The sequence below is a fragment of the Typopeltis vanoorti genome, chromosome 17 (assembly GCF_054136105.1).
Source record: "Typopeltis vanoorti isolate ZY-2024b chromosome 17, IOZ_Tvanoo_1.0, whole genome shotgun sequence".
Classification (NCBI taxonomy): Eukaryota; Metazoa; Arthropoda; class Arachnida; order Uropygi; family Thelyphonidae; genus Typopeltis; species Typopeltis vanoorti.
In genome coordinates this window covers 102,172,095-102,194,920 of record NC_143565.1, presented here as the reverse complement: position 1 = coordinate 102,194,920, position 22,826 = coordinate 102,172,095, and the positions used below count along the sequence as shown (strand labels likewise).

Here is a 22,826-nt window from a genome sequence, read left to right as displayed (position 1 = left end):
CAGATCTTCACTTTACGACAAATAGTCGAGAAAGCATGGGAATATAACAAAGATCTGTATTTAAGTTTTGTCGATTTGGAAAAGGCATATGACAAGGTGCCAAGAGAGAAGCTATTCAATACGCTGCAGTTATATGGTGTCAATGGGGCATTATATCAAGCAATACTTAGTCTTTATTTGAGTTGTGATTCAGCAGTTAGAATTGAAGGAAGTACAGGAAGGTGGTTTAATGTTAAATCTGGTGTGAGACAAGGATGTACATTATCCCCTCTGTTATTCATTATCTATATGGATCACATTATGAAGGAATGTGGTATTAAACCTGATATCAAAATTGGAGACGTTAATGTCAGCTCTTTGCTTTATGCGGATGATGTTATACTTCTAAATAAATCCGCTACAAGTCTGCAAGATTCTCTGACTAAATTGAATAGCTGTTGTAATAGATATGGTATGAAGGTCAGCAATAAAAAGACAAAGACAATGAAAATAGGCAGAATCATTGAAAATGTCAACTGTGTTGTGAATGGAGCACCTGTGGAACAAGTAAAACATTTCAGCTACTTAGGCACAATTTTTACTGAAGATGGTAAACTAAATATAGAAATAGACAACAGAATCAGCAAAGCTGGTGTCGTGGGAAGTCAATTGAATAAATTCATATGGAATAAGAAAGAAATTAGTCGGAACACTAAATTAGCTGTATACAAGACTGTGTTCAAACCAATTTTAACTTATGGATCTGAGAGCTGGGTCAGAAGTAAAACACTTGACCAAAGACTAGAGACCGCAGATATGAGAGTCCTGAGAAAGATTAGAGGTGTGAACAGATGGCATCAATGGCAATATCATATTAAAAATGAGGATATTAGGAAAGAACTTGACATTGTCAGCATCCAGGAATGCGTTAGCAGAGCTAATCTCAGATGGTATGGTCACTTAAATAGAATGGGAGAGGAAAGATTAGCAAAACAAGTGTTCTCTGCCAGGTTGGCAGGAAAACGACCCAGAGGAAGACCAAGATATAGGTGGATTGATACGGTACAAAGTGCCTTAGACGATAGAAATATAAGATCTGATAATGTTGGAGTCTTGACAAGTAACAGACTGATTTGGAGGAAAATTATAGATAGGAAGTTAGTAATGATGTAATTTTTTCATGTAGTACTGTCATATCCTGTACACCCCTTGAGGGTACATGGCAGGAATTTGATGATGATGATGATGATGATGATGTGTTCGGACCTGTTTGGGACAGACAGAAAGTTTTCAAGTAACAGTTGGCTTGCATTAAGGGTCAGCATTAAGTCCATTTCTGTTTAATATTGTGATGGAGGTGGTAACAGAGGAGGTGAGAGAAGATGCGCCTTGGACAATGTTGTATGCAAATGACATCTTGCTGTGTGTAGATTCAAGAGAAGAAGCGGGAACTAAACTGGAAAGATGGAGAAAAGTACTGGAAGAGAGAGGTATGAGACTGAGCAGAAGTAAGACAGAGTATATGTGTTGCGCAGTGGGCGGCGGCGGCCAGGAGACAGATCTGGAGCTGGAAGGAAATGTCATCAGGAAGGTGAGAGACTTTAGATACTTATGTTCAACAGTGGTAGAAGATGGAGGAGCTGAGAAGGAAGTGGGATGCAGGATACAAGCGGGTTGGAGAAACTGGAGGGAGATGGCTGGAGTGTTATGCGATAAGAGGGTGCCGATCAATCTGAAAGGCAAAATTTATAGGACAGTAGTGAGGCCAGCTATGACATATGCTATAGAAACTGTGGCCCTGAGGAAAAATAACATTAGCAGGATGGAAGTAACAGAGATGAGAATGCTTAGGTGAATGTGCAGTGTGACCAGAAAGGATCGTCTGAGAAATGACTATGTCAGGAGAACAGTGAAAGTTACGAACTTAGGAGCGAAAATACAGGAGGCAAGGTTGAGATGGTTTGGTCATGTGATGAGGAGGGAGGACGAATATGTGGGAAGAAGGGTCATGCAGATGGATGTGCAAGGAAGGTGGAAGCGTGGGCAGCCAAAAAAGAGCTAGAGGGAGCTGGTAGAAGAGGACTTGAAGATGAAGAACTTAGATGTGGTGACAGCCCAAGACAGGAAGGTGTGGAGGAGACTCATTACAAACAGTGACCCCACTTAAGTGGGAGAAGCTGCAGAAGAAGAAGAAGAGCTGCCTTTTTTAGATACTCTCACCCCTCCCATGAACAATAGTCATGTAGCTGTGTTGTAAAGCTGGTCATATGATGACCATATCATCTACATATCACAACCAAAATTTATGTCACAATTCATAACTCAACAGGGCCTGTTTTTCAAATAGTTCCATAAATAAGTCAGCTGAAGTGGAGAAAGTAGTGAGCCCAGTATTTTTCACTAGTGTTTTATAAAAGTTATATATATTTACTCTGAGTATCTTGTAAACAGCAACAAAAGACTGCTATATCCAGTTTATGGGGTGATAGTATTCCCAGGCATTTAGGCTGCTAGTATGATGATCTTGGAAGGAACTTTCATACACAAATTAGTTAAATGAATGTGTGTGAACTACAAATGCTGAAACTAATTCCATTTCTATGGCACTTGGACCAACTGATATATTCTGAGACTAAGAATTACACTAGTCAACAAGAATACTGTAACTAGGATCAAAATAACTGGATTCTATGTATTTTAGGAGACAGAATTTCACCTTACCCAACATGTCAGAATTTTTTATTATAAGTATACCAAAAGATCAGTTTGGCTAAGTATTGTTCAACGGTAAAAATAATAATGTTTAGCAATAGTTAAATAAAAATACGTGTATTTCCTAAAAGTAATCCTGAGCTGTGTAGAGGTGCTTGGTGAGACATCTGGAAAAATTAGAGAGCAGAAGGGGAGTTGGTGGTGGAATAATAATGTACAAGTGGCAGTGACAGCTAAGAGGAAGGCAAAGCAGAAGTGGGATGAGTCAAGAGTGGAAGAGGACAGAGAGGTGTACAGAGAGAGAAAGCAAGAAGCCAAGAGAGTTGTGACACAAGCAAAGGCCATGGCATATCAAGCTCTGTATGATCAATTAGAAACAAAGGAAGAACAGAGAAAAATTTACCAAAGAGAAATAAAGCAGCAAAGGACATCTTACATGTGAAGCAGATCAAAGATGCTGAAGGAAGAGTATTATGGAGGGATGTGGACAGATGGAGAATATACTTTGAGGGACTTTTGAATGAGGAAAATGCAAGGACTCACAGAGAAGATAGGCAGCCTTCTGAAGGGATGGTGCAGAACATCAGTAGAGTGGAAGTGACGGAGGCCATGAAGAGGATGAGGAATGGAAAATCGGTGGGCCCCAACAGGATTCCAGTGGAGGCATGGAAGGCACTGGGTGAAGAGGGAATTGACCTGTTAATGAAAGTTTGCCAACAGGAAAATATACCTGAAGAATGGAGGGAGAGTACTCTTGTTCCCATCTACAAGGGTAAAGGGGATGCACAAGACTGTAAAAATTACAGAGGAATAAAGTTGATGTCCCACACAATGAAAATCCTAGAAAGGGTTCTTGATGGAAGATTGAGGAAGGAGGTGGAGATTGCAAAGGAACAATTTGGCTTCATGCCTGGTAGATCAACAGCAGATGCTATCTTTGGGTTACGACAGATGATGGAAAAATATCGAGAGAAACAAAGGGCGCTACATCTGGTATTTATTGATCTGAAGAAAGCATACGATAGAGTGCCAAGGCAAGAAGTCTGGAGGTGTCTGAGGGAGAAGAAGGTGCCGGAGAAATATGTCAGTTTGGTGCGGGAAATGTACAGAAATGTGAAGACAAGTGTTCGGACCTGTTTGGGACAGACAGAAAGTTTTCAAGTAACAGTTGGCTTGCATTAAGGGTTAGCATTAAGTCCATTTCTGTTTAATATTGTGATGGAGGTGGTAACAGAGGAGGTGAGAGAAGATGCGCCTTGGACAATGTTGTATGCAAATCATCTTGCTGTGTGTAGATTCAAGAGAAGAAGCGGGAACTAAACTGGAAAGATGGAGAAAGTACTGGAAGAGAGAGGTATGAGACTGAGCAGAAGTAAGACAGAGTATATGTGTTGCGCAGTGGGTGGCGGCGGCCAGGAGACAGATCTGGAGCTGGAAGGAAATGTCATCAGGAAGGTGAGAGACTTTAGATACTTATGTTCAACAGTGGAAGAAGATGGAGGAGCTGAGAAGGAAGTGGGATGCAGGATACAAGCGGGTTGGAGAAACTGGAGGGAGATGGCTGGAGTGTTATGCGATAAGAGGGTGCCGATCAATCTGAAAAGCAAAATCTATAGGACAGTAGTGAGGCCTGCTATGACGTATGCTATAGAAACTGTGGCCCTGAGGAAAAATAACATCAGCAGGATGGAAGTAGCAGAGATGAGAATGCTTAGGTGGATGTGCGGTGTGACCAGAAAGGATTGTCTGAGAAATGACTATGTGAGGGTAACAGTGAAAGTTACGAACTTAGGAGCGAAGATACAGGAGGCAAGGTTGAGATGGTTTGGTCATTTGATGAGGAGGGAGGACGAATATGTGGGAAGAAGGGTCATGCAGATGGATGTGCAAGGAAGGAAGAAGCGTGGTTGGCCAAAGAAGAGATGGAGGGAGCTGGTAGAAGAGGACTTGAGGATGAAGAACTTGGATGTGGTGACAGCCCAAGACAGGAGGATGTGGAGGAGACTCATCATCAACAGTGACCCCACTTAAGTGGGAGAAGCTGCAGAAGAAGAATACAAACAGCAAAAATATTATATCCAGCATTATTGGATATAATAAACTATCCAAGTACTTGAATATTTTATTATAAAAAATAATTATAAGAGGAAAGAAAAAAAAAATTTAAAGTGTTTATATGGGTTCATTAACTAAAAAGGTTTCATTGGCTAAAAAGATAATGTAGTCATTCTCCAAACAATAGACTATGAGTCTGAATCCCACTATGATGCAGGCATCTCTTGAATTGTTTGAAATGGTAATGAAATTTCAGTGCTCAGCATGAGACTACTGTCCTAAATATACCAGCCACAAAATTAGAAACCATTATGCAGATGTATGTAAATGTCACTTACATAGCATATAAGCAAAATACTAGGTTACATGTGTCACATGTTCTAGGCAACTATTTAAGAATGCTGCTGGTCAGTAAACATCAACAGTGTTGATAACAATGGAGAAAAAAAAGGATCATTCAGAGTTCAATAAAGGGCTTATTGTGGGTTTTTTATTCTGCTGTTTCAAAATTGTGGAGCCACAATTTTTAAACAGCAGAAATGACTGATTTCTCAAAATGTGAGATATCCCAGGTGTTTATTCAATTGAAAATTAGCCCACAATGCTTGTCTAAGAGGAGTAACTGCAGCTCTAAGATAGTCTGTAGAAACAATGGGCAAACAGAATTTCCTGTGTACAGCAACTGACTGAAGCATTTAATGAAGGCTATTCCCGACATAAACTCAACAAACTATGTGCAGGGAATTGAAGAGAATTGGTATTGGGAGTCGCATGCCTATATGTAAATAATGATTTCTGTGAAAAACCAGAAAGTTCATCTACAGTGGTAGCAGAGAATTCAGCAGAAGCCCAGCAATGAACCCAGCTTGCCTTGTAAACACAACTCAAAGGTGTGGAGGTGATATCATGGTGTGGGCATGTTTTGTTGGTACAGAAAAGGTCCCCTGATACTGCTGGAAAGTTGGGTGTCCTCCAAGGAATATCTGGACATTGTTGCCAATCAAGTCCATCCTGCAATGCTGACTTTTTATCCAGCAAGTGACAGTTGTTTCATGGATGACAATGCTACTGTCCATTGCAAAAGAGTTGTTCTGTAGTGGTTCAACATGCATGACAGCAACTTCCACCAATATCCCTGGATATCACAAATCTGAGATCTTAACCCCACTGAGAAGGTATGTTACATGTTAGACACAACAGATCTGGAAGCTCCTCTTCTGTCAAATCTGAGCCAGTTAAAGGACTTCTGATGAATTCCTGGTATGTTTTAGACATAGATGCAATTCAACGCCTTGTGGAATCTATGGCAAACTGCATATGTGCCATTTGCATATTAAATAAAAGTTCTAATTCAGTGGCTGGTATGTGTACTTCTTAGAAGCCTGAAGTGGCTTGAATAAGTCAAATATTTTTTCTCTAGAGCAGGTTTTCAGGTTATCTTACCCTTCTCCCACTGACAGTACCAATTTAAATTTAAAAAAAAAAAAAAAGCAATAGTGATCTCAGTCATGCTACTTTTGCTGTTATCAATGCATTATTACCATGATGTCTTGGCAGAACCATCGTCATCATCAAATTCCTGCCATGTACCCTCAAGGGGTGTACAGGATATGACAGTACTACATGAAAAATTTACATCATTACTAACTTCCTATCTATAATATTCCTCCAAATCAGTCTGTTACTTGTCAAGACTCCGACATTATCAGATCTTATATTTCTATCGTCTAACGCACTTTGTACCGTATCAATCCACCTATATCTTGGTCTTCCTCTGAGTCGTTTTCCTGCCAACCTGGCAGAGAACACTTGTTTTGCTAATCTTTCCTCTCCCATTCTATTTAAGTGACCATACCACCTGAGATTAGCTCTGCTAACGCATTCCTGGATGCTGACAATGTCAAGTTCTTTCCTAATATCCTCATTTTTAATATGATATAGCCATTGATGCCATCTGTTTATACCCCTAATCTTTCTCAGAACTCTCATATCTGCGGTCTCTAGTCTTTGGTCAAGTGTTTTACTTCTGACCCAGCTCTCAGATCCATAAGTTAAAACTGGTTTGAACACTGTCTTGTATGCAGCTAATTTAGTGTTCCGACTAATTTCTCTCTTATTCCATATGAATTTATTCAATTGACTTCCCACCATACCAGCTTTGCTGATTCTGTTATCTATTTCTATATTTAATTTACCATCTTCAGTAAAAATCGTGCCTAAGTAACTGAAATGTTTTACTTGTTCCACAGGTTCTCCATTCACAACACAGTTGACATTTTCAATGATTCTGCCTATTTTCATTGTCTTTGTCTTTTTATTGCTGACCTTCATACCATATCTATTACAACAGCTATTCAATTTAGTCAGAGAATCTTGCAGACTTGTAGCGGATTTATTTAGATGTATAACATCATCCGCATAAAGCAAAGAGCTGACATTAACATCTCCAATTTTGATATCAGGTTTAATACCACTTTCCTTCATAACGTGATCCATATAGATAATGAATAACAGAGGGGATAATGTACATCCTTGTCTCACACCAGATTTAATATTAAACCATCTTCCTGTACTTCCTTCAATTCTAACTGCTGACTTACAACTCAAATAAAGACTAAGTATTGCTTGATATAATGCCCCATTGAAACCATATAACTGCAGCGCATTGAATAGCTTCTCTCTTGGCACCTTGTCATATGCCTTTTCCAAATCGACAAAACTTAAATACAGATCTTTGTTATATTCCCATGCTTTCTCGACTATTTGTCGTAAAGTGAAGATCTGATCCTGACAGCCTCTATTTGGCCTGAATCCAGCTTGTTCTTCACCAAGCTTTTCTTCCACAATTCTTCTCAACCTTTTCTCAAGTATACTTGCATAGATCTTGCCAGGAACACTCAGTAGGGAAATACCTCTGTAATTCTCACATTCAGTTTTATTTCCCTTTTTATATATGGGTACTATGAGAGCTCTACTCCAATCATCGGGAATTCGTCCCTCAGTCCAGGCTTTCTGAACTATGCAGTGCAGCCACTGTAAGACTTTTATACCACCATACTTCAGCATTTCTGGTCGAATATCATCTACTCCTGCTGACTTTCCACATTTCAAGCCTTTGATGGCTTTTTCTACTTCAAGTATGGATATGTATTCCTGACTGCATGCCTGGTCAGTGTTTTTTTATCACTGTGCTGTCATCACTGCTTGTTTCATTTAGCAGTTTTTCAAAGTAATTACTCCATACTTCAAGGATATCTTTTTCTCCTGTTTTCATGTAACCTTTATCATCTCTAACTCATTTTACAGCACTCTTTCCTCCATTCCTAAGCTTCTTCAACAACCTCCAGAATATTTCGCCCCTTCTTGATATTTATTTTCTATATTCTTGCCAAAGTCCTCCCATGACTTTTGTTTAGCTAGTTTTACACACTGTTTAGCTTTCTTACATTTGTCTCTATATTCTGTAAGAGTAAAAGCTGACTTATTTGCCCAGGAACTTTTGATATGCTTTCTTCTTTTCCTTCGCTGCCTCTTTAACTTCCTGTGTCCACCAGGGAGTTCGGATTTTTTTTATCCTTGCACACAACCTCACCTCATGCCTCTCTGGCAGAATCAATCAATGTTTTCTTCAGAGTTTGCTACTGAATCTCCAAGGTTTGATTCTTGTTCTCAAAATCTTTCATTTTCTTTTCAATAATCTTTCTGTATTTTAGTCTACAGTTCACATCTGAGAGCTGCTCAACTTTTATTCGCTTTAAGACTTTCTTACATGTTATTCTTTTCAATATGAAATTCAATTTTATCCTGCTCAAGACTAAATAGTGATTGCTTCCAATTTCAAATCCTCTGTACACTCTGGTGTTCTGCACCAGGGAGAAAACATCACTATCAACAATAACATAGTCAATGAGACTTTTCTTATTCCTAGCCTCTTCTCTCCATGTGAATTTGTGCACATTTTTATGTTGGAACATGGTGTTAGTAATAACCAGTCCATGTCCTGAGCAGAAATCCAATAGATATTTGCCATTATTATTAGCTTTGCTCTTTTCTCCAAATTTTCCCAAAATATTTTTATATATCTCACAATCATTTCCTACTCTGCTCTTTAGATCCCCAACAAGGACCAACTTTTCCTTTTTTATTGTGTCAGTTGCTTTTTCTAAAGCATCAAAAAATTCCTCCACCTCTACCTTAGTAGAACCTTCTGTGGGACTATAGGCACAAATAAGTCTCATTGTCCAGTTCTCCATTCTCATATTTGCCCACATTACTCTACTTGAGACTGACTGCCATTCAAGAAGATTAGCCTCATATTTTGTGTTGAATACTATGGGTACTCCTTCTTTTCCTTGATTGTCATTGCCTGAATATAACATTTTGTATTTATTGATCAGAAAGATCTCACCAGTTTTGGTCTGACTTTTCGCTGTTCGCCCTGGTTTCCTGGCGAAAACAACGGGGGCCTTGTTTAACCAGGCGACGCCCCAGCCGGCATGAAATTTTGTCATGTTGTACCATCATTTTTTATTTTGGTTTAACCAATAAGAATACAATTTGGTCGGCTAAATCCCAAATTGCCAGCCCATCCTCGTTCGTTCAGTATCAAAGTAGATACCCAACAGGGTGGACCACGAGAAGGTGAGGATTGGACATTAGGTCAGAAGCCCTGGTTGGTTCTCCGCATTCCTTTAAAGGTTATGTGGAGGTCTCCTCTCAGTTATACAGCTTTGATCCTTAAGCACCCCTGGCAGAACCATTCATCCTGTAAACCATATACACTAAGGTTTTTTAAAGAAAGAGGTCCAGGTGAGAAAGAAAAAGTACATTTTCAGTGACATCCTGGACCCATCTTGTGGGGTCTAGGATGTACTTTGCTATAAGTTGATCAACTTTATGATCTGCATCATTACTATTTTGCCATAAAAATTTCAGCAATATCTCTGAATGATTTCCAGGCTTCTAGTTGTAATTTAGTAAGACTTTCTTGAATTCAACTTTTATTTGAGGTCCCACAAATATACCTTTTTTAAGCTGTAACTTCTGAAAATTTTATAAACTTACAGTTAGTACTTGAGTGGTCCATTCTTGTCCAATACTTTATTTTCATGAAAAAGTTTTTCATAAGATACATTTTAATATGGCAGCAAAAATATTTTCTTAGAGTCAATGGGGTACTTGTGCTTTATGTTCTCTTTCTCTATGGTGATTTTTTTAGAAGGGCCATACGTTCTTTAATGTTCCTTTATTGTGCTACTTTCTGATAAGTACAATGAGCAGTAATGTTCTGTAAATCATCCTTGCACACCAGCAATGATGCAATTACCACAAATATTCAAATCATAATCCTTGTATCTTATTATTTATCAATTTGGACATATAAGTTTCCTTCATACTTATTGCATGTGCAAGAGAGAGAAGATCTTGTTACTATTATATAACAAAACTGCCTTTAAGATTGTTTTGGAGGAGTCCACACACAAACGAATCAAATTTTTGGTTCATGAACTTCATTTATTTTTCTAAAAAGACTGCCGTGCATCAGTGTTAAAATTTCCATTCTTTATCTCAAATATGAAGCTACAATTCTGTTTAAGCAAAATTTTGTTCCTGAAGCCAATAAGTTATACTGATGAAGAAAAGATCTAAACAGTTTGGATTACTGTTTAGGTAAATTCAAGTCTCTAACAAGGCTGTTTAATTCTTCTGTTCGATCAGATGTGGTTTGTTGAAGAATTCATAAATGTTTTCATCTGATGACAATGACTTCTATTCACAATGGAAGCAAAAAGGTCATCATCTATCAATATCTTCCAGTGATGGAACAAGTGGTGAAGTAAAGAATGAGTAAAAAAAGAATGAGACAGCAATCTCAAGTCATAAGTATTAGTTTAACATAATTAACAATCTATTACATGACTTTCTGATTTTCACTCCCCACCCCAAATTACTGGCAACTTAAATCACAGACCAGCCTTTTCCCAGAATCCACTGAGCCATTGTGGATTCTGGAAAAATGTGAAACCAATACAAAAAGTGAAAAGTGCACTTTTTTTTTTACCTTGGTTTCTTATATCACATCCAAAATAATGAAAGCAAGTAGGGCTTGTCATGTGAGTGATATTGTGCTGCTGCTGCTTAATGAATCACATACGAATATATCAAAAGCAGTTCACACTTCTTTTACTTTTAAATGTGACAATAACATAATTTTAAAAAATGAGAGAATCAAAGCCATCTTAACACAGGTGAAAACTTCACCAGAATGAGTTTATTCTAGTAGCAGTTATTCATTAAAGTTGCCTTTAATTAATATACTTTATATGTTTTGTTAATTCCGTAAACTAATTACCAGCTAAGAATGAGTTTATGTTACAGCACTTCTTGATGTAAGGCAGGTTCAAATGTATTCAAAAGTTAAACCACACACCTCCAATTACAAGACAATACAAAGTTTGAGTCACAACAGCTACAAAAGGACCAAAAAAGTTACAAATTTTAGGGACAAAAAGTGGCAAATGTTAAAATTTTAGCTTTATTATTGACTAACTCATGATTAAATATTTTAAAAATGTATTAAGAAAATACATATCTGTTAAAAATTATATACATAATGGAATTTTTCTTGGATTACAGATCTGGATTCAACACATCAAAATACGTTGGAATGAAATTAATTTCATTTGCATAAAACATATTTGTTAACAGAACTTGAATATTCAGATTTGTTTTGTTTAATGGTTCATTCCCCTTAGGCATATTTGTAGCATCCTACTTATATTAGGTAGTGTGTAAATTAATCATAGTACATCTGTTATATTTTACTTGCATGAAATTTAAGTTCCTTTTAATTTATTTTGGTTTAAGAAAATAGCATATTTAATACTGAGGGCAGGCTGAGCTAAGTAATCTAGAAATCCCAATTTACATATCAAACATGCAACTTTTCAAGCCATTTCAGGCCCTGATTAAGCAGGGTGGTAATCTCATCACACAATAAAAATTACCTCCCACCTAAAGATTTTCACAAACATCTAAACAGCGGAATTCATTCAAACCCAAGCTTATGGGTTAGATCAGAGATGCCATCCATTCCACCAATTCCTTGAAACTTTATCTTTCCTCATTTCTCCTTCATAGTTATGTTAATAAATTTATTTATTCAGCAAACTGCATTGGTGTTTCTTTTACAAATGCAATTTATTGACCTGATGTACTATACTAGCTAAGTGTAGTATTGGTTTACCTATCCAGTCTATCAGATCTATGGCCATTTAGTTAACTATTAGTATGTTCACCAACATACCGAGTATGTTCACTTCTAAAGTCATCATGACTCTGCTAGCTAATACTGTTAGCATTAAGAAAGTGAGATTTTTACATTCCATTTTCCAGTTTTGTGGCTCTCCAATTTTTCATGGAAGCATAAATCTTATCCGGCTAAGAAAAATTGTGGAAGAGAAACTTTTAGAAGAAAAAGCTGGGTTCATACAAAGATTAGAATTCACTTTACTTTATGACAAGCAGTTCAGAAATCATAGAAATATAAACAAGAATTTGTAATTTTTTTAATTTTTGTGGATCTGGAAAAGGCATATGACATTGTGCTCAGAGAAAGGCTTTTGAAAACACTGCAATTATATGGAGTAAATGGAACATTATACAGAGCAATACATAGTCTACATTTAAGTTATAATGTCAGCAGTTAGAATTTAAAGAAATACACGAAGATGGTTTGATTTAAAAGGGGTAAGATAAAGATGCACATTATCTTCAACCTTATTCATCATCTATATAGAATGAATTATAAAAGAAAGTGGCATTAAACTGGATATTAAAGTCGAAGAGATCAAACTTAGCTCTTTGCTTTATTACTATTACATAACAGCCCCAGGGAGTCCAAAGACTCATCGAGGGAGGACACCTAGTCTACAACTCTCCGTCTCCACCACTCCACCAACTGCAACTACCTTCATCATCTACACCCAACGCCACCTACTGCCGACCACCACCACTAGTATTTTCACAGAGAAACATCCATGCCCACAGCAGGATTTGAACTGGCAGCCTTTTGGATGGAAAGCGGATACGCTAACCACTCGGCCAAACAATGTAAGTCTCCAGGATTGTCTAACTAAATTAAATAAAGCTGTAACAAAATTGGCATGAAAATCAGCAATAAAATGACCAAAACTATGAAAATAGGCAGGAACACTGAAAACTTCAGTTCATTCTTTCAATGTAGAACCTATAGAACAAGTACAAATATTTTAGCTATTTAGGCACAGTTTTTAGTGAAGATGGCAAATGAAATATAGAAATAGACAACAGAATAAACAAAGCTGGTATGGTAGGGGTGCCAGTTAAATAAATTTATATGGAATAAGAGAGAAATTAGCCAAAACACTAAACTAGCAATATACAAGGTAGTGTTCAAAACTGGTTTATGGATCTGAGAGTTTGGTTAGAAATAAAGCACTTGATCAAAGATTAGCAACAACAGATATGATAGACCTGAGAAAAATTATGAGCCGAAATAGATGACATCAATGGCAGAATCATATTAAAAATGAAGATATTAGAAAGGAACTTGACATTTTTGGCATTCAAGAATGCATGAGAACAGTTAATCTAAGATGGTACGGAAAGTTAAACAGAATGGGAGAGAAAAGGTTAGCAAAACAAGTGCTTGATTTCAAAATGGCAGGGGAAAAATTGAAAGGAAGACCAAGATCTAGATGGACTGATTCAGTCAGAATTGCATTAAAAGACTGAAATGTTAGATATGGCAATATTGGAGTGCCAAACAAGCAATAGACTAATTTGGAAGAAAATTGTTGATAGGAGATAAAGTAATATAAGATAGTAATGTCAACTTAATTGTTACTTTGAACTGTCAAAGTAACCTGTACACCCCTTGAGGGTACATATCAGGAAACTGATGATTAAACTTATCACCAAAATTAATAAGTTAGCTGTAGTAAATAAATAGAATGACATACTATTTTTGCAAGTGTTAATTTTTATGTGACTTTAAATTGCTATCAGAACAACGAAATTTGATTATTCTAACAACATTCTTCCAAACAAACTATGTAAGGCTACTATGTAATACCTTAAAGAACAGGACATTAAACTAGTAATAAATTCATTAGCAAGTTGTTATAAGTTATGCACTAAGAGAATTGGCAATGGCTTCTGACCCAATGTCTTACCCACATCTTCCAACGAGGCACACTAAAGGTAAAAAAGGCTTTCTGGCATATAGGATATGTAGAGAGATCTGCTTACTAGGAGATTTTTTTTTTTTTTACACAACAATCAGCTGTAATAACTATGTTATGTTAAGTATTTGCTTCAATCTTATATTCTGAAAAATGTCAACATGCTTTTAACTATCTGATGTGTTATGGGAAATAAAAAAAAATATAAAAAAGAACTTCTACAAGTAAAGGCTAAGTTGTTATCAAAGCAACCGAATGTCATTTAAAATTCAATTCTTTCAGGTGTGAAAAACCATTCTATAATGAAAAATAAACAAGTGTCGATATTCGCATAACGACTAACCACCATCACTCATACTTACACCAGGCCACACATGGCATGGCTCTGCTATAACTGAAGTCTCCCTTGGATCTCTATTCCCATACCAGTATTTGCGGCTTGTATATATTATTCCACAACTGGGACACTCCAACACATAACTAAAAGATCATTAAAAAAATTGTTTTATTTCATAATACAGAGAGAGCATAATAGATTTCATTAAAAAAATATTATATATATATATATATATATATATATATATATATATTCAGAAATTGAAACATGCATTTATTAAACTACAATAATAAATTAGGCAAAATACTGCACAATACAATCATTATTTCATTAACTAATGTTTGACATTAGTCAAGCAACACTTTACAATGTACATATAAAGCAATCAGCATCCTACAAAGGCTTGAAATGTTTCTCTTCAATAGCTTAATGGATCATCTAGGTTTCTCAATTTGTCTCTCTCTCTCATAGGTTGTATCTGGTGTAAAGTTCATCCATCTATCTTAAGTCTTTCATTAGCACATCAATCCATTGTGATCAGAGTCCTCCTAGGCTTTTCTTTGTCAATTTCATTTGCAAGTACTTATTTGATAACTGGTCATCTGCTCTCCAAACAAGACCAAACCACTCAATTCTCTTACTTCTTATAAATGCTACTTTTAAACAGAGGGTCTTTTAAACAGAGTTTGTAGTTTCTAATTATGTGTTCGTTCAATACAGTTCAGTATTTTGATTGTAAGATAGTCCAAATTTTTTTTTATCAGTACTTTTCTTTCAAATGTGACCATGTTTCACAAACCATAGGTAAATATCAGTCACAGATAGCTTAAATATTTTTCTTTGGATTTTCTTGATACTATTCTAGATTTCAGGAGTTTTAAAAGTGCAAAATATACACTACTGGCTTTCTTAATGCTCTCTCCTCTCTCGATGCATATCAATGTAGGTATTAATGTTGACTCTTAGTTAAAATTATGCACTTACTCATTCTGATGGGTCTTGAAATGCAAATATATATATTTAGTATTTGTCTGGTTTATAACAAGACCTATAGGATAACTTACCTTGATTAAACTAGATGTAGATTGTATAACATCCTGACAAGAATCTCCACAGTTAAGAGGATGATGTTCCCATTAATTTCCATCCTTCTTTGTTCATTTAAGTCTCTAATGATTTTTTCCAATGCTAGATTGAACAAGGTTGGTAAGAGAGCATCTCCTTGATAAAGTCCAGATTTTATTTCAAAACTTGATGAATGTTCTTGAGAGAATGTATATTGACAGAGGGTGTGGCAATTACAGAGCTGTACTATATTTGTATACTTTTGTGGTATTCCAAAAAATCTCATTACATCCCACAGTGCATTTCAAATATATATACTATCATATGCTTGTTAATAGTCCACAAATATTAGATGCAATTCTTTATCAAATATAATTCTTTATCTTTATTAAAATGCTTCTAAATTTACAAAATATATATCACTTAGAATCAGCCAAAGATGGAGATATACTTTGTAAATTTAGAAGCATTTCGATAAAAATAAAGAATTACATTTAGTATTTGTGAACTATCACATCAATATTTGTTTTTCAATAGTTTGCAGCAAACTAGTGACAAATCCCAACCAAACTGCTTTAGGGGTACAATGTTATGTTATAATAAACTATCCAGTAAAACAAACTATTCCTGTGGTCACTGGGAGTTTGCTATAATGAGAATCAACTGTATCTATTGACATCCTAAAATGCACTATAAAGAAAGTAATGTTTCTCAGATGGGATATCACATCTTTTAATTATGGTGAGGCAAGTCTCCTGTTGAAAGCATGGAAATTCTTCATATTCCATTTTAACAAACTACAGGAATGGTCTGTTATATATATATATCTACAAAGAACCTTCACAAGTAATGGCTACTCGTCAAAAACTATTAATAAGCATCTATAACGCCGCCATCAAAACAACTCAGAAACACAAGACAATCCAAAAGGTTATATCACCTTACCATATATCAGCTCACTCTCCAAAAACTAAGAAGAATTTTAAGAAAGTTCAACATAAAAACCTATTTCTCTACTCTTTCTAAACTAAGATCAATTTTAAGCAAATACAAACAAGCTCACAGTCACCTACAATTCCCAAGAGTGTACAAAATCACGTGTGACTACGGGAAGCAATACTATGGCCAAACTGAAAAATCCATCCTCCTACGTCTGGAAGAACACCAGAGAGACATTGCCTACAAAAGAATTAGAGCAAGTGCCCTGTCAAGCCATGTACTGTTTTCAGTTAACACAAATGATGAAGGCCGTCAACATGAGATAAACTGGACAACAACCTCAAACCTTCATATATGCCATGACGAGGTAGAGCGACACATAGTCGAGTCTAAGGAAATTGTTATGGACCCTCATCACATAAATAATAACCTTAGCTATAATCTACTGGACTTTTTCAGCTCTGCTATCCGATATTGCCACACGCGTGAAATCAGACACACACAGCTACTTAATAGAACTTCAACACGGACTGTAGCTACAATTCAAAGCTAACTGAATTTTATAATAGTCGTTTTATAGTGATACGATGTTTCTTATAGTGTTTACTTGCTTTCTATGTTCCCACGCCTGAAGAAGTCAAACAATCCGATGAAACATGTTGCGTTTTGAATAAATTTAATTGTTATTCTAGTCTCGGTTATAGTCAGTATATATAAATATGAATATATATATATATATATATATATATATATATTTTTTTTTTTATATTTTTTTTTTTTTAAATATTGAATGACTAGAAACTGAGAAAAAAGAAAACAAAGTTTAATAGCACAACTAGTTTCAGCTGGTATCAGCCTTCTTCAGGTACACATTAAAAAAGAAATAACCAGTAAAACATAGAGGAAATAACTGTAAGCAACACGGAAAGTTAGTGTGTGTGTGTGTATATATATATATATATTCAACGTAGAAACGTTGAAGTCTGCACATTCAAACTGTTCTCTCATTGGCTTCATTGTTCGGCATATGCATGCGTATAGCATCTCGCGACTGCCAGTCGTAGCACAATGAGAGCCTGAAAGGTTGTAACTCAGGTTGTTGTTGAGATGTAGGGGGTTGAGAATGATTTCTTCTGATTCTATTATCTTTCTTTCTAATTCATCCTGCCAACGGAAAATGTTATCAGACTTGTTCCATAGGCTGTATGGCTAAGGTTTTATATATATATATATATATATATATATATATATATATATATATATATAGGCAGGCAAATAGACACACACACAGTATGTATGTATTGTACATATATGTAAATATATAAATGATGCCAATGACCTATGACATACTGAGCAGTACATTTAGAGAGTTATAGTTATAATATTCAGTAATTTTTTTACGCACTTACTTAGTATGCAAATAGCTTAGGTATTTAATGAATTTACATTTTTCACAACATTCTTCTTCTTTTCAGCCATTTTCTGTCCACTGCTGGACGAAGACCTCCTCCAGTTCTTTCCACCTTTCTCTGTTCATGGCAATGGATGACCAATTTTCCCCAACAAAATTTGACAATTTATCACTCCACCTTCTTTTAGGACGTCCTCAGCCTAGTTTCCCTTCTTTTGGAAACTTAACATACGAAAAGGTGTTTTTAGTATGTTGTGTGCTTTAAAACTAGTATAAAAAACGGTTGTTGAGATTCTTCTATTATGTTATACAATAATTCACTTTATTATATAATTATCATTAATTCATTCTCATTCTCCCTTTACATGTTAAGCTCGTAGAAAGTATTTTACCTTGGGTATAATAAATGTTAAAGATACCAAGCTATTTTAAACCTGGTTTTACTCCATTTCCTTTTATTCCATTTTACTCATTTGTCTGTTTGCTTACTTGGGAAATGGAGTAAAACCAGGTTAAAAATAGCTTGGTATCTTTAACATACACGTTAAGCTCAATCAGCTGTCACAATCAAGAGAGTAATCAATGTCTGTCATTAACTGTCTATGTCTATATTCATCAGGTAAGAATAGAAAAAATATAGAGAGAAACATGGATACTACATCAAGATCTCAACAACAAAATGTACTAAAATGAAGGTAAGGCAGAGAGTTCCACTCTCTGTGTACCAACAGGTAAATGAATGTTAGTGTATGAGAAAAAAAAAAGGCAGCTAATACATTGTCTGTTAACTATATATATAATTGCATTTTATAATAAAGTGACAAGAGCAGTTGATGAAGGAAAGGCATATACTGCCATTTTTTTGGATTTTACCAAGACATTTGACAGGTTGCCACACATGATAAGCTGATATTAATTTGCAGCACATGGGTTAGTCAACTGGATTCAGGATTGGCTGTCTGGTAGGTATCAGAGAGTTGAGTATGGTGGGACAATATCAAGGAGGCAGAAGGTTACAAGTGGTGTCCTAGAGGGCTCAGTACTGGGACCTGTATTGTTTAATCATCTGCAAAGTTAGGAAGGGTTATTAGTAATAGTGCAGATGCAGCAGCCCTGCAAGAGGATCTGAATAAACTAGACAGATGGGCAAATGAATGGGGGTGTCGGTTTAATGCAGCAAAATGTAAAGTCTTGAAGTTTGGAATACATCGATGAGAGGCTTCATAGTCGATTGGAGGAGCTGTACTAGAGGAAGTAGGGGAGACATGAGATCTGGGGGTCATGATTGATAGAAATCTGAAATTCAGGGAACATATTGCAAAGGTGGTGAAGATAACCCAGAGGATTACTGTAGTACTGAGAAGGATGCAGACCTGCAGAGATAAAGGCTATCGTTCCATTGTCAGACCACACTTAGACTATTGTTCTCAAATTTGGTCCCCAGGATTTGAAGGGGATAAATTAACTGTGGAAAGGGTACAGAGGCAGATAACAGAGATGGTTTCAGGACTGTACAATGTTAGTTATGAGGATCAGCTGAGGGAATGTGGACTACAGAGTTTGGTAGATAGAAGGAGAAGTGATATGATTGAAACATTTAAACTGTTGAGAGGTAGTTACAGGGTTGACACTGGGGAGTTCTTTTGCTTTGTGGAACAGAGGAAAAGAACGATGACAACGGGCCATCCTTGGAAGTTGCAAAAGGAAGCTGTGAGCAAGAGGGTGAGGAGTGGTTTCTTTGCATGGAGGGTGGTTGAACTGTGGATGCATTGCCTGATAGAGTGGTGAGAGCAAGAACGGTCAATGAATGGTATGATAGACTGTGTTTCCTAGGAAGGATCTCCCATGAGTCTTTCGACTCCGTGGAGGCCTGAATAATAATAATAAAGGATCCTCCGATCTCTGGCCGATTCGAATTCAGATTTTGCCAAATGAAAGGTAAATGTTATATTGTTGAGCAGCTAAATAAGTTTCTCTAGCTGGGCATCCACTTAGATTGTTTTTTTTAATGTTTTCTACCATTATTAGAAAAATAAAATAAAGAAAGAAGATCAACTTTGTTTAAAAGGCAAGTTTGAAAAACTTGCCTTTCAGACAGAGCTGACTTCTAGATCTTCCAAACATATTAAAGATCTTGTTGATCAACGTCTGTTTACATTCATAGACCACAATGTGAAACACCGTATCCTCTTTCAATACACATTCTAGAGACAGAATTCAGTTTTATTTGCATATTCCAGACATGCAAAAAGTCCTATAGTATAAGTACACATACCACATATGCAAAGTACAAAACACTACTTATTTATTGCTAATCTTAAAACTGCAGATATTTCAGAAAGAATAACTTGTTCTGTCCCACGTTACAAAAAAAAGTAATCAAACTATATAAGAATATACAACAATCAGATAATTGTTCAAGGCAAGTGCTGCATTTCGAAATAACATAATGCACTGCTGGAATCCTTTCAAATGGAACAAATGACAGATGTAGAAGTGTAAAATACATATGTAAACTCAAAACATTTAATTAATGCTGGTGCACAGTTTAAGATCAGAACATTTCACACCTTTACTGTGGATAATTCACTTTGTAATTCGAATTAGGGCAATGTAACATCAGAACTATCTTTAAACAAAAATTTACAACTACTTCTATACGTGAACTTGGTATTTTCCCATTCAGCACTTATGTTGAATATTTAGCCAACTGTTGTATATTTTGTTTCAAACTAGCTATTTAGTTTTTGCATCACTGAGGATAAAATAAATTATTCATTCCAAAATACTGACGTTTTAAAATTAGCAATAAGCAGTGTTTTCACTGTATATACGTAGGTATACTATGCCTGAACTATAGTTATTTATAATAATGTAGCAAAAATGACTGTCTTGCATGTCATGTTTGTGATATATGTCCTTAGTTGAATGGTGGTGGTGGTGGGGGGGGGACATGAGCAACTATATTTCAACAGTACAGGTATCCCTTGCTTAACGTGGTGAAATTAATTGCGGTAATTCCTTGATACACGCAGCAAGAGGTTTGATTAACACGCCCTTAACCCTACGGAGCTCGCAGCTGATCTGACAGATATATGCAAAATGTTTAATATAAATATTCTTATATAATTCGTTGTATAGCTTGGAGGTCCTGAGTAGCTATGCATTAATATGTTAGAGTGATATTCCGCACTGTTTTTTGCTGTCAGTTTGGTTTAACACATGCTATGCAAAGGTTTGCGATATTTGACAGTAAATTGTATATGAGAGATACTGAGACCTCCGATGTCAGTATAGTATGGTTTAGTTGTTTTTTTTATTCTTTGTTCAATAATTTCTAGATTGTAACTGAAAATAAATAAACCATGATGTATTACTGAAATAGAGAGCCAAAGGCTTATTTATCATACGTATCCTCTAAGACAGTGCTTCCCAAACTTATGGATGTGAAGGCCCCCCTTGGAAAAATTAAAATATTTCACGGCCCCTGTCGGAAAAAAAAATCGTAATACAGACATATTATTATAATATTTATTGTATTTATATTCAATCCAAAACATACAAAGCGAATATCAAAAATCAAATATGACATTTCTAGCATCTTACATACACATTTGACATGGCACACTTAGTCTTAAAACATTTTAAATTTGTTTTCATTATTTCATGCCCCCCCCCAACAAAACTAACGGCCCCCAAGGGGTCCACGGCTCACAGTTTGGGAAGTGCTGCTCTAGGAGATGTGCTTTACATTATGAAAAATACTAAGGAAAGTGATCTGGAGCTTACTCCACCTTTACTATGATTTGCCCATAAGGTTGCTTATGCTTGCATCTGCCGAAACTTTTAGTTTCTATATATTTGGCACGAAACTCTTCTAGTTTCTATGTTCGGCTATGAAATAATGTTGGATTCAATATTAACTTAATTTGTACCATCATGTATTATATTTGCAGTGTTTTTTCTTTATGTTTCATTGCTTGTTTGCCGAGGTCTGGAGTGTCATTTTGCTTGTTATTGTAGAATTTATGCTGATAAGAAAAAAAACTAAAACTGTTCAAACAACTCTTGATAACTTCTTTTGATAAAAAAATTGCAGTAACTAATGTATGTACAAGTATTTATTAAACATTTACTTTGCATTTATTTTTTATCTTTCCTAAAAGAGTACCACATAAAAAAATTATTAATACAGTAATCAATCGTGGACGAATTGTAATTTTTACCATTGATTATTAGATTTGATTAACGTGATTTTGATATACGTGGTAACATCGAGGGATACCTGTATTTGTTACTGAAATATTTTGAATAAGCACTAGGTAACACATTATGATTATACCAAGAGATTACAAAATTAATAAAATTATAATTAAATTTATAAAAAGTACAATTTAGACTAGCAGTTGTCTTACCCTTGCCAAACATATTTCACTACACTCATAATGGATGAGTCTGCAGATTCTGCTGATCTAGGTTCTACTATATTTCTTCTACCATCTTTAATACATATCTGTTAAAAAGGAGAGGATGTCAAAAAATATCGTGCTTCAATTAATGAATATAAATGATGAACTACTTTAATGGGAATCTCTGTAGGAGATTAGAATTCAAGCTCTATAAAAATAAGAAACAGTAATTAAAACAGTAGAAAAGAAATGTGAACGGGAGAGAAAGACTATTAAAAATTCAGTCAAACGATTTCTGGAATTTTACTTTTTATACATATTAAACTGAACAAGATATATTTATTGAAATAAAGTTAAATTTTAAAATTCAAAATAATTTTCCTTTGTAAATCTCACACTAATATATTTCCTCTGACTTAAAATGGGGATAAATATGTGGTGCTAACTATTATACACTGCAGTGTGTATATAAGTATACAATGTATGCATAGCATGATGCTGATATGGTGATAAATTATTGCAGAAAGTAAAACTACGTTTTTAATATCCATGATTTGAAGTGATTATCCAGATGAACAAATAATTAGCGATTTGCATGTAGTTAATCCACCTAGCAGCAAATACATAAGATGGTAGATGAAACAATTTAGTGAAAACCTGAGGCATGAAGAATTTGAAGCTAATTTGTGTTGAGC

General features: G+C 35.6%; 1 protein-coding gene across 4 annotated transcripts in view; it reads right to left on the bottom strand.

Moving 5' to 3' along the window:
- The window catches only part of LOC150097705 (zinc finger FYVE domain-containing protein 1-like), a 184,496-nt gene that overhangs the window by 66,843 nt on the left and 94,827 nt on the right, over positions 1–22,826 (bottom strand). For all 4 annotated transcript variants that reach the window (XM_090407405.1, XM_090407407.1, XM_090407408.1 and 1 more), the window contains exons 8-9: positions 22,138–22,235; positions 14,333–14,450 (exon numbers count right to left, since the gene is read on the bottom strand). In XM_090407405.1, coding sequence (XP_090263531.1) covers positions 14,333–14,450; positions 22,138–22,235 — 216 coding nt within the window. The remainder of the gene's footprint in view (positions 1–14,332; positions 14,451–22,137; positions 22,236–22,826) is intronic.